We start from the raw sequence: 13,668 nt of genomic DNA on the forward strand, positions 1-13,668 counted from the left end.
CTCTTTCTCCAACACAATCTCCTCATGCTCTCCTCTCCTCGCCTTTACAAATTGCGAGTGTGGGGCCCGTGCTGTGAGGTGATAAAGAGGAGTAGACCAAGCTTTTCCAAATACTTCCAATCCAAATCTATTAACTTTCAATTCTCACCACTGGTTATGAATTGCCATTTTTTTAAAGAAGATTTAAGGTCACTATTCCAAATTCCCTTTCCTCATGGGAGCTCTCCGGGAGGGTTTATTAACAAAACGGGATTTTTTTAACTCCTTCTGCACAATCTGAAACCCAGATTTGGGGCACCTGGGTGGCTCAGTCACTAAGCGTCTGCCTTCGACTCAGGTCATGGTCCCAGGGTCCTGGGATCAAGCCCTACATCGGGCTCCCTGCTCCGCAGGAAGCCTGCTTCTCCCTCCCCCACTCCCCATTTGTGTTCCCTCTCTCGCTGTGTCTCTGTCAAATAAATAAAATCTTTAAAAAAAAAAAAAAAGAGAGAGACTCAGATTTAAATGTTTCTTTATAAACAAAATGTTTCAGGGTACCTGGGTGGCTCAGTCAAGTGTCCAACTCTTGGTTTCTGCTCAGGTCCTAACCTCATGGGTTGTGGGACAGAGCCCTGAGTCAGACTCAATGCTCAGTGGGAGTCTGCTTGAATATTCTCTCCCTCTGCCCTTTCCCTGGCTTGTGCTTGCGCACTCTTTCTCAAATAAATCAATCCTTTTTTTTTTTTTAATTTAAAAATAGGGGCGCCTGGGTGGCTCAGTCAGTTAAGCATCTGCCTTCGGCTCAGGTCATGATCCCAGGGTCCTGGGATAGGGTCCCACATTGGGCTCCCTGCTCAGCAGGAAGCCGGCTTCTCCCTCCCCCTGCCACTCCCCCTGCTTGTGCTCACGTGCTTGCTCTCTTCTGACAAATAAAATCCTAAAAAATAAAAAATAAAAATAAAAAATTTAAAAATAAAAACAACATGTTTCAACATGCCCTAGACTGTTAAAATAAAACAGGCTGGAAAGCATGCAGAACTGTAAAACCTACTCACAGAGATACTCAGTTCTTTCATGTAATACATCAAATACTTATTCAGAAGTTAGGATGTGCTACTCTGGGCTCCAAGATACAGTGGTAGAGATGACAAAAAGGGCTCTTACTTTCCTGAAGCTTACATTCAAATAAAGGCAGTAGAAAAACAAACAACTAAGTAACCTGCTTAAAGATAGAGATGCTCTACTACAAAGAAATCTAAAGAACTGGTAGAGGGGTGGTATGAAAAATGAGAAAAGTGAACACAATAGTTAAATAAAGGAACCTAAAATTTGTGCAATATTAAGACAGCACTATTTGAACTGAAAAGCCCAAAACAGGCAAGATTCTGTTTAAGTATAAACTTGACTTTTAATCTAGCTTCTATACATGAGTCTTAGAAACTTGCTTACCACAATTTTTTTTGAATACTGCTAATATAAAAATATGTACTAGACTGTTTCTTGAACTCATCACATGAAGACTTACAGAGGGCAACAACTAACAAAAATGATGTAATTCCAGTCGAATCGAAGCCACCAGGCACTAGTCTTTAAATGCAGAGTATTGATCTCAATCTAAAAAGCCTCATGTGGTTTGGGTTCTGGTTACCTTAGAGATTTTTGACTCTAAGCACTCTGATGGCAAGTAAGATTAGTTTGAATACTTGTCCTGTGGTTCACTAATGAAATCTGATAAACTGGAATCCTTTAATTTTACGTGGCCCTTTCAGATCCTGGATTTCCTGGCACTGAGGGGTTTCCTGCAGCAGCTAGACTCGCAGTGCTAGGCTGGGAAAGGCCTGGGCAAAGCAGCCAGCTGGTTATCCTATCTTCAGACCACATTTTAGAAATTAATGTTTAGACAGACAACTTTTTCGAATGAGGACACTCCTGCCACTCCACAGATCTTTACTATGGATAAACTAACAAAAATGGGAATCTCCCCTTGCCAATGATCAATCATTTTCATAAAGAAAAACAAGTCAATATCATAGACACAGTTATAAGGGGAAATAGTTTTTCCCTATAAATTTCATCACTGATTTCACTTTTTTTTTAAGATTTTATTTATTTATTTGAGAGAGAGAATGAGAGATAGCACGAGAGGGAAGAGGGTCAGGGGGAGAAGCAGACTCCCCGCCGAGCAGGGAGCCCGATGCGGGACTCGATCCCGGGACTCCAGGATCATGACCTGAGCCGAAGGCAGTCGCCCAACCAACCGAGCCACCCAGGTGCCCTGATTTCACTTTCAAACATAAAAATCCCAAGTCAATTCTATAAGCCAATTTAAAAAAAAAAAAATTCTTTCAATTATCAGTGACTATCTCAAAAATATATTAATAATCTTATGTACTGAGGTATTGTGCTAAGCCCCCTTACACACACTTTATTTTATATACACACAAACCTATGAGATAAATATATTTATATAATATGTATTTTATATATATGTAAAATAATATATATGATCATGTCCTTCCCCCACTGGACTGTGAGCATCTTAAGAACAGATATTAAGTAAAACGAAAAACTGAGGCTCAGAAGTGAAGTACATGCCCAAAGCCAAACAACTTAAGGTACAGAGAACATGATTCCAACCTAGATTTGACTCCAACGCCTATATTCTTCACCAATGTAAATATCCTATACTCTCTCCCCGCCCCGTTCATAAGTACCAACCACTCTGCCTCTTCCAATGATGCCAGAAAGCTATTGTTTATTCATTCTATTCCTAACTCAATACAGTAACCTAACGTGAAAATGTCAGATGAGTAAAACATGATTCTAGAGCAGCACGGCCCAACAGAACCTTCTGCAATGATAGTAATATTCTATATCTGTGCTGTCCAATATGGTAGCCTACACTAACATGTGGCTAGTGTGACATTAATTTGCATAGCCACATGTGGCTAGTAGCTACTGAATTGGACAGCACACTCCTACACTAATAATATAAAAAGAATGTGCATGCCATAGAAAAAAGCAACTTACCACAATACAATGGCAACTCAACAATAAAACAATTCAAGGTAGATGTATAATGAAGGAGTAAAGCTGAGAAATGCAGAACCACTTGGGGTGCCAGGGTGGCTCAGTCGGGTAAGCACCGACTCTTGATTTCAGCTCAGGTCATGATCTCAGGATCATGAGACTGAGCCCCACATCGGGCTCTGCGCTCAGCCCAGAGTCCGCTTGTGCCTCTCCCTCTGCTCCTCCCTGTGTTCGCTCTTGCTCTAATAAAATCTTAAAAAAAAAAATGAAATGCACACCACCAAACATGTCACAAAACTATTTTTCAAACATCTATTCACCCTTCAAGATTCAGTTTAAATACTAACTTCATTTATACTACCACTACACTTCAAATATGTGTACTGTAGAACTGTATATTAAACACATGACTGTGTCCTCCCCCACTGGACTATTAAGCATCTTAAGAACAAATATTAACATATACAGCACCAGCACCTCCCTCCAGAGGCTTTCCACAACAATAAACATGTTTTTCATTCAGTTCTAGTGGGGAAAATTATCTTATGTCCTTCAACTACAAATTCAATTCTGCAAGCATCTGAGTGAGTACGAGCAATATCTAGAAAAGGGAAGTCCCTATAAAGCATTTACGGGGGCGGGGGGGGATACAAGATCCAGGTAGACAACAAGAGGAATCAGGTAAGTATGTGCTTTAGGGCAGACCAGCAACTGTGAGGAGTCCTGACGGTAAGAGAAACTGGAAAGCAGTTTAAGAACAAAGCCACCATTATCCAACTCTACAATAGCAAAAGGTGTAAGATAATTTACTGTATCCCCAATCTATTACTCAGGAAAGTCTACTGGATTTAAAAGAAAAAAATCAAGGAAAGCTTTCAAAATTTATCCTGGCTCCAAACTACCCATATCAGGGTCCCATCCAAATTCTTACACCACAAAGCCAAAACTAGTCTTAAAACAAATCTTACTAGATCCAAAGTTTCCATGACAATCTCACAGCAGAAAGTGGTATTGTTTTCTTTCATATAGAGATCCTGATTATCTTTGTTATAACATCTTTTTAGGTCCTAAAAATGTGCTATTTGGAATAGTTACACAGTACAATCTCGAGGTCTGTATATGTGCAGCATCTGGAGCTAACAGTAAGTAGTCTGAATTAATTTCCTAAGTACATTCTGTTTCCTCTAAGAATCAACAGGGAGCGGGTGCTGGTATGAGAAGTCTGCAAATTCATAGACATCAAGGCATTATCTGTAGGCCAAATAAGTTGAAAGTATTACTATCATGTAGAAGTTTGCAAACCAGGAGAGGCTGGGAAACAACAGTTCTATAACTTCTTCAGATTTTTAAAAATCACCAAGTTTTCTCATCTTAATCGGTACACAGATTTTTCATGACAAAAATCAGAGAAAAATCTGTTTAGTTTTCCTAGACTGAACGGCCATGGGCTGGTTCATTACTTAACTTCTTTGAGCCTCCCTTCTCAAATTTAAGATTGAGGGTGTGAGACTAGATGCCCTCAGAGGAAAATACTGACTTAATTAACTAAGATAATTACTTACAGATTGACTTCAACAAGGCTTCTGGTTCAATCCTAATTCACCCATAAACAGGAAAAATAGAGAACTGTCGTAGTTATTAAATTATGTCATAAATTCTTTGATACTCCACCCTTCAAGACACGGAGCTTAATTCCTATGCCCTTGGCTATAGGCTGGACTTAAGTGACTTTCTTTTAACTAATAGCATGTGGCAGTGGTGTGGCTTCCTCCTTGTTCTAGCTTCGATTACTTGCCCTGAAGGAAACAAACTACCACCATGTTGTGAGGACACTCAAGCAGTCCATTGGAGAACTGAGACCAGCCAACTGCCAGCATTAACTTGCTAGAGTATGAGCGACCTGGGAAGCAAATCCTCGAGCCCAGTCAACATCTTGACTGTAACCCTCATGAAAGACCCTGACCCAGAACCACCAAGCTAACCTAGTCCAGATTCCTGACCCACAGAAACTGTATGAGATAGGCAAATGTCTATTATCTGAAGCCATGAAGTTTTGGGGTAATTTGTAATAGCAAGAAAACTAATCTACCAGTGTTTTTCAAAAAGTGGACCTTGATTCATCTGTAACTGATGAAATGAATTTAAACCACCACCATCAGGTTACAAGTACTATTTCCTGAAAACTGTTTAAATTTTACATATATGTGTATTCCAGGTAGCATTTAATAAAATATGTATCTTAGAATTATAACTAAAACGGTATGAAACCCAAAAGCCAACGCTAACAGGATTAAAACGAAAACTTCCCTAAAGCATAGGGAATCCTTGCAGGAATATGGACTCAGTAACAACCAACTATAAAATAAGCATTTCCTATAAACTTTATAACCAAACCAATGAGATATAAGACACTCTCAAAATACATCTTTTCTGACTTATATTTTAAACTTCACACAAAACACAGAGGGCGTGGTAGACTTAAACATGTAAAAACATGTCATTTTCCTAATTCAAGAGGCTACCCAGGAGGACATCCTTATAAAATTATGCGGTGAAAAAGCTGCTCTGGGATCTACCCACATCTATTATTTCCTCTATTACTTTTATTATCAGTGTTAAAGGAACTTCCACCTTCCACCTCAGCACACATGCACAACAAATTTTTGCCAAAAAGGAAAAAAAAAAAAAAGCTAAGTACACTACTATTAAATTGCTTTCTGCCCGCTGTCCATTTCTCACTGGAATTATCCTCTTTAGAATACAAGCAAATGCATACTTTTCTAATTGTATTTCAGCATAACATGCATCAAAACTTTCAGCAGCACATGACTAGAATATTTATGCATAATTCAACTTTTGATGAATCCACTTAGATTATTTGCTTACACTGTGATTTTCTTTGAAGTAAATGTGTGAAACAAATTTACCAAATTTATTTTCCAAATACCAAAATAAATCAGTACATAAGCACTAAACAGATGATTTAACTTCTTATTTTTCTTGTTACTGAACTCAGGGCATTTGTGCCTCTCCCACAACCAGACTGACAGCTTTCCTTGTCCCAATCCTGAGATACACTACTAGTTCTTCTTTGCAATGACTATTTTCTCCCCAACCTTTGCATATGTATCCACCTAAATATTTCCACTTCAGCAAATTGTAGGAAGCAGATATAACTTGTACAGAATTCCTTATAATGCTATTACTTTATGATGGTGACTAAAAATCAAAATAATTAGCATACTTGGCAAAATTCAAGTACGCATGCCTATGCCTTGAGAAAACTGGCAGCAAAGCAGCCCAGTTCTAAAGTCGAGAGCCGCAGTTCCTGAAGAGAAGACTAGGATGCTCCTGACAGCACTTTCTCTAGGAATGAGATCCAGAGTTTCAGGAATAACCCTGGTTTTTTTCTGTACCACTATATGAGAGTATAGAACTGGGAAACTATTCACTGGTCTTAAGAATAAGCAGTTACTTTGAGACTCAAGGCCAATACTCTAGACACAGTGGCTAAAACTAATCCAAAACTTTAGCATCGGTTTTGCCCACTTTTTCCTTTAGTTTCCCTCAAGTCAGGTCAGTCTCCATATAAGCACTCCATCACACCATAAACTTGAAAGTTCAGTCAAGGTCTAAAAGAATTAAGAAGGCAAATATCTCTGACGGTCTACCAATGAGAATAATCACTTTAGTTTCCTAATAAGACAGACTTCAACTGCAGAGCCACTCCAAGGAACCTGGCATGCCAGCCTGAAGGCCAACTTTGATGTGTTAGTGATAGTGCACTAGGAAATACTTGTATCAGGGTCAGAATTTAGTTTTGCAGGCAGACATTTAACCACTCAAGTCATTTATCTAGCTGATCAAAGAGTAAGAAAGTTCAAGGCAGGTATGTATGAAATCTATTATTCACTTTTGGACCACTAAAGTTACACAGCTGCTTATTTTGTCTTCAAAGAAGGACTTAGTCATCAGGAGCCCTGGGTATAACTGGATTACTAAATCAAACTCACATTTTTAGGAGGGGGGCACTTATGTATGTTAAATTGTCTTAAGTTACTAATCTTGCTTTAAATATTTTGGGAAACATGTGCCAGAGCTCTGTGCTAAAGTCTGGCCCTGTAAACCAAAATGAGTTCAACATCAAATTAACTGAATTGCATACTTTAAAACCAAAGAGAATCCTGGGAACCAGTGCTACCTCCATTTCCTTAATAAGCCATACTCTATTTAAGTCTCCAAAATCCTAGGTATGTAAAATACAGAAATCATTAAATCGTCCTCAAAAAATTAAGTTGTATTTCCAAAGACAAATAAAATTCTAGCAAAATGGAAACACAAAAATAAACCTCAAAATGTTAATAATGACCACCAGACAATCTAAGTCCCCTGCCTGCCATGTACCCTGTTTCAGGACCTCCAAATTTAACAGAATGGCCAACTCTAAATCCACTCTAACAGTACCACAGAGACCAAAACTTAACAGGCAAGTAAACTGTTCTTAAGTAACAAACATGCTTTGCCAACTTTTTTTTTTTGTTTGGACCAACGAGCTATAAACTAAGACATAATTACCGAAATAAGCATCAAACTCCATCCTAACAAACGTCTGACATCACACTCAGCTGGTCTGTAAGGCAGCACTTGTACCTCTTTACACACAGCACAAACTGACATGCCGACTTCGGTACGACTTTTCAATTCCACTGGTGACAGAAAATTATATTAGTGATTTACAAGTTTCTCCCTAGCTCTCCAGTCCACTCATTTCAAGTCAGGATGAAAACTCGTGACACACGGGAAATAAAGGGACAAAGGTAATGGCCAAGAGATGTCAAGCAGAAGCTTGCAGTAGGATCCGAGCAGTTCTGCATCCCTTCCCGGAGCATCTCCAGGATTGTCCTACCTAAACACTTTATGTAAACATGGGGCTTGTGACTCAAGCCTCCAGCCCCAATAGGTGGAGAGAAGTTTCCTCGCCTCGGCTGCACATGGTTTGCAGAAGTTTGGCTGGAGCAGAGCGGAGCCTGGGTGGGAGCGGCAGTGTAGTTAGTGCTGCAGGCGGCGGCGGCGGCGGCGGCAGAGCAGCAGGAGGCGGAGGCGGGCGGGGGGAGGGGAGGCGGCTGGGGGGGCGGAGGGGGCTCTTGCCGCCACTGCTCTCTCGCCGCCTCTCCCCCCCGGCGGGAGCCGCTCTCAGCCTCTTTGCACTAGTCGCTCCGCTCTCTCGGTCATGTGACCTTAACGTAACCGGACAGGAAAAGCCCCGCCGCCGCCGCCGCCGCCGCGCCGGAGACACCGACCGCGGCGGCAGCAGCAGCAGCAGCAGCGAGAGGCAGAGGCGGCGGCGGCGGCGGCGGGGAGAGCACGGCCAAGGCTGCCCAGTGGTGCCTCCTCCACACCCCCCGCCGCAGCAGCACCGGCGACAGGTAAGCGCGCAACGCCTCCACCTCCCGGGGCCGGTGCCCACGTGCCGCCCCCGGCCCGGGCTCCGGGAAGGCGAAGGGGGGGCGGGGGCCACCGGAGCTTGCAAACGGTTCCGGCACCAACGGTGGCAACAAAGAAGACGAATGACCCCCGTCCCGGGGCTCCGGGTGAAGGCAGGCGGAGGGCCCGGACCACACGGGGACCCAGTTCTGGGAAGCGAGGGCAAGGGCGCCCCGCGGGGGCGGTGGCGGCTGCGCCTGGCGCCGGGGCTCTGGCCGCCTGACAAAACCATCCCCCGGAGCCAGGCGGCGGCGAGTCGGCGGCGGCTCCATCCGGGGCTTTGCGGGAGGGGGAGGGGACGGAAGCCGAGAGGGCGGGCGGCGGATCGGAGGGAGGGAGGGAGGAAGGGGAGGGGGGCGATTCGCGTTCCGTTCCCCGTTGCCGGTCCCTCCCTTCTCGCCGCCACCGCGAAGTGCGTCCCGAGCGGCGGCGGCCGGTGAGCGTCCCGCGCTGGAGCCCTGAGAGGCAGGCCCGTCAGGTGCGTAATCCTTCCGACGCCTCGCCGCCGCCTCCTGCTGCTGCCGCTGCTGCTTCTTCGGCGGCAAGGCCGCGAGCTGCGGAAGTGGGTTTGGGGGAGGGGAGCGGAGAGGGAGGGGGAGGGGAGGGATCCGGTCCGACCGGAGCAGGCCCGGCCTCTCTGGCGCTTCTCCCAGCTGCAGCGGCTCCTACAGCTGCTGCCGCTACTGCTGCGGCTCCGCCTCCCCGCTCGCGGGCGGGGGCGCGCACGCGCGCTTCCGGCCTCCTCGGGTCTCGCGCTGTCTTCGGCTCTCGCGCGCGCTCTTCCCCTCGCCCTGTCTGACCACCCCCCCGCCCCCGGCGCCGGAGCTGTTGCGCCAGCCGGGGCGTTGCGCACGGCGTAGGCGTCGGCATTGTGTTAAACTCCGCGGGACTTGGGGCGAGCGCGCGCGCGCACGCGGGACTGAGGGAAGCGGAGAGCGTGCGGCGCGGCCGGAGTGCGTCGCCCCTCCCCTCTCCTCCTCCCAGCCCCTCGGGGCTGGGGGCGGGGCCGGGATGCGCGGCGTCCCGGCCCGCCGGGCCCCTGCCGGTCTGGCCGGCCCCGCCCCCGCCCGGGCCCCCGCCCCCCGGGACGGGGCGGGGCGAGGCAGGACTGGACAGCCGTTGGGCCACTTGTCTGCGGGCGGAGGAGAGATGTAGGCCTCGGTGGGCGCCGCCCGGGTGGACCGCTGCGGCCCGGGCCGCGGGTGTGGGCGCGTTGGGCCGGCAGCCTCCGGCTTCCGCTCCGCTGCCGATCTGCGCCTCAGCTGAGGCCGAGGTTAGCTCGGAGCTGCGCTGTGGTTTCTGGCTGCTTTGCCGTGGGGCGTGGACCGGCCTCCGTGCCGCACCCCAGGCCGGCGCGGCACTCACACCCCGGAGGGCTCCGAGAAGGGGAGGCTGGGGGCGCGGAGGCTGCTTCCCGGGCCCAAGGCGTTTTTCCGTTGTAACGGAACCCCCAAACCATTGATTTTTAAACAGGCTGCAAAGAGATCTGATAATACAGGTGCTTAGGAAGCAAGGTTTTGTCGCTTTTAGCTGGTAGTGAAGGGGGGGTTGATTAGAAAGCAAGGGTAGCTGAGCAGGCAAGAAAATGGGCAGGGTGAAAATGCAGGTAGTTATTGCTAGGCCATTTACTGCACGAACTTCCAACTGCTGAACTAATGATGTCTTAGGGAATTAATCCCTCTTCTCCCCCCCCCCCCCCCCGCGCGCCACCGGCTGCTGTGTTCATTTGCTCTTCATCAAATACAATGGGCCCACTTAGTGTATGAGTCTCAGTTCTATTCATTTTCATAGGTTATTGTTTCAGTAAATAAAGCGTAAAAAAGGTCACAATTACTGGCTCACACAGAACTTAGGGGTGCTCAGGGTTCCTTTAAATGGGCTGCCCTGTCCTTTTTAGGACAGACCTCCATGTAGACCCTGACGGAACCCTGCACTAGCATTTTAGTTGGAGAGGCCTGAAACTTTAATAGAAAATCAGAATTAAGACATTTTAAATGCTCATTTCTGTGATTTATTACGAACCAACATTAACTATTAAAGTAGATTTTATTTTGCATTTTAAATAACCTTGGTGTATATCCAGGGTGTTTTCAAACTGTTGAAAGGTAATTTTTAAGAAAAAAGTTCCACATTCCTTTAAGCTGGGCATTTCTCAATAGATTGGTGATTTATAGAAGTTTATTTTCTAGCCAAAGAATTGACCTGATATTGACACCATGGTAAGATCTCAAGGTACAACTTATACCAGTGGTAGTAATTGCCACAAATGAGTAGTTGAGGAATCCTTTAAAGGGTGGCAGATAAACCACCCTTGAAGCTTTGTTGTAATGTATAGTCCCGCCACTTGCCAGTTTTAAAGCTTCTCTCAAAGAGGGTGTAACTAAGTGGTGCTCTGCAAACTTCCACTGAAATACTCCAGCAGCAGAGTAAACTCAAGGCATGTTTTAGGCCACAGAATAAAAGCTGCCACAATGACATTTTCTTTTTTATCATAATGATTAATATGAACTTTGCACTGTCCTCAAAGAACTGCACTTTTGTAATATAAAAATTATATAGATAAAATATAAAATTTTATTCACCTTAACCCTCGAAGAAGATGCTCCTTGTAAGCACTGCATGTCCTGTGCACAGGGATATGCTTTCCCCTGCTTGAGAATTCCTGACATGGAGGTAGAAAGTGAAGGAAGCCTTCAAGGCTGATATGTGGCATTGGCTTGGGGAATGGCTTTGGAGTTGGAGACTCTTCTGCCATCTCTTCTTAACTGTCTTGGTGCTTCATCCCTAAACCCACTGACCTTTCCCTGAAGTAACTTTGAAATGTTGAGCAAGTGGTGTGGTTCCAGCCTGTCACGGTGAAAAGAACTGCTGGTCTGCTGGAGACTACCATAAATTTCAGAAGGCATAGGGCCAAAATGGGAATTTATTACTTTTCCTACTTCCTTATGGTTGCAAAGCATGACTAAAAACCTAAAAGGGAATTGAGAATTTTTATTTTCCTGAAAAAAAAATTGTAAACATTCTAAGCATTAGAACATTTTCTAAACCTTTTTTATGCCCAGGTTATAATTTTATTAGCAAATTAAACTTAAATACTTATAATATTACTGTGAGTCAATAGTAAGTAAGAGTCAGTGTTTTACAATGCTAATATGCCATTACGGGATGAAATCAGTAGCCATAGAATACTTACCAGGAGTTGGCAGTCCAAGAGAGTTTAGGACCATTTTTTTCTATGTCATAAGGCCAAGTTAGAGGCTGTATTTATGCTCAAATACATAATTCCCAGTTCACATGAATGAGGAGGTATGCATCATATATGACTTTCTCACTTCAAGAAAGCTCAGTGTGCAAAGACAGGAATTTGTAAAACATTTTTAGGTATCTAAGTACTTACAAAACAGCTTTTTTTACAGAGGTACAGTCCCTTTAAATTGTGTACCCGCCTAAGTTCTGCATCAAGCAAGGATGAACTATCAGAATCATCTGAGAACAGTTTCAAAGTCTGTTTGTGTTCTACATCATGCCTATCTGCTTAAATTCTCTGAGACCCAAAGTGATTCTGAACAGGGGTTGTCTTAAGTGTGGTCTGCACACTGTTCTGAGTCTCCAGGACCCCCTCAGGGTTCCACGAGGTCGAAACAATTTTCATAATAATGGTAAGATGATACTGAACTTTTTAGCTGTTGACAAAATGTGTCAACATTGGAAAGATCTGCTGCATAGCTCACTGAGCTGAAATTTTCCAGTGACCAATGGGTGATGTTCAGAAAAACCATGCATGGGTAAAAGATCATTTCAAAGTGCAAGATAGAGCAATGAATTTTACTGTAAGAGAGTAGGAAAATTTCATTCGTTATGTACTTTTAGATCATACTGCTAACCTTTAAGAAACTACAACTTGTCAAGTTTTGGTGTAGTATCAAAGAAGAATATCCACAATTACCTGGAAAAGCTATTAATATATTTCTTTCTCCAACTACATATGTGGGTAAGGTTAGATTTTCTTCAGTACTCAACCAAAACAGTTATCACAACAAAGTAAACGGAGAAGTAGAGTAAACGTAGAATCCCATTGTCTTCCATTAAAGAGATTTGTAAAAATAGCAAATTAGATTAGGTTTTAAATTTTGCTGTGTGATCATATGTAGCTTTCCTGAAAGTTGATTATAGCATAATGCCTTTAGAATTATCACTTTAATATCAACTCCATGAGCCATAAATCTCTGACTTGGTTCTGCTTGGCACAAACTGTCCCGGAACTGCCTCCTTCTGACCTTCACTTAGTAATTAAAAAAAAATAATTCCAAAGTTAACGTCAGCAGTCTGTAATTGAAAAGACAATCTCTTACAAATCCAGTGGTTTTCCCCAAAGTCAAGATACGTGCTGTTGATTAGTTTATGTCCCACCTTTTTCTAATTTCTATGGAAAAGGATTGACTAATGTTAAGAACAATACACCAGCCTGTCACCACAACTAATTAAGACACATTTCCTCGCTTTGAGATACAATTTAAAAACATTAAAATTCAAATGACCAGCCTCATTCAGGTTTACTTTATAGGCCCTAAATATTAATTATTAATACTACTAATTGAAAAAGCAGTTTTTTTCATCCTGGTAAGTGGTCTGAACTACTTGAAAGAATCAATCTTACTTGTGGGTAGTGCTTTTTCTGTTACTGATGTGTCCTGTGCATTACAGTATTCATTTATGCTTCACTTAAATAAAATTAAGGACTTTAGAGGACCCTTTTAGTGCCCTAGAAATGGGTAGTCTAAGTGGTATTTGGTATCTTAGGAGAGCTATTATCTTTATAAAGTGAGTCATCAATTCCCAAAAGCTGCTTTGGTCTCCTCTTCTTATACTGAAAATGTAGGAGGAAGTTGGGTTGTCAAAATATAATGTGATTATATTTGACCCACTCAGCTGTACCTCCAAAAGATGAGTAACTTAAACATAAGGATCAGCGCCACCTGTGCTGTGAGCACTTGACATCTAGGCAGTATCACTTTATCAGTGTGGGAAACAGTGGTGAAACATTAAATAATACAAATGGTCATTTATATTTAGCTCCGAAAAGTGTTTTTTACGTATTTCAGCATGTCTCTCACGGTCTCTGAATTTGCTTAGGTTAAAAAAAACAAAAAAAAAAACTTTGAACGCACATACATG

General features: G+C 43.7%; 1 protein-coding gene across 3 annotated transcripts in view; it reads left to right on the forward strand.

Annotated features, from left to right (window-relative positions):
• Positions 1-878: 878 nt before the first annotated feature.
• Positions 879-13,668, forward strand: part of ZBTB2 (zinc finger and BTB domain containing 2) — a 32,064-nt gene continuing 19,274 nt past the window's right edge. The window contains exon 1 of one of the 3 annotated variants that reach the window (XM_027603456.2): positions 879-8,435. In XM_027603456.2, the coding sequence (XP_027459257.1) occupies positions 7,935-8,435 (501 nt within the window). In that variant the 5' untranslated portion in view covers positions 879-7,934. The other 2 variants (XM_027603458.2, XM_027603459.2) reach the window with 2 other exon arrangements.

This window comes from Zalophus californianus, chromosome 7 (assembly GCF_009762305.2).
Source record: "Zalophus californianus isolate mZalCal1 chromosome 7, mZalCal1.pri.v2, whole genome shotgun sequence".
In the NCBI taxonomy this organism is placed as follows: Eukaryota; Metazoa; Chordata; class Mammalia; order Carnivora; family Otariidae; genus Zalophus; species Zalophus californianus.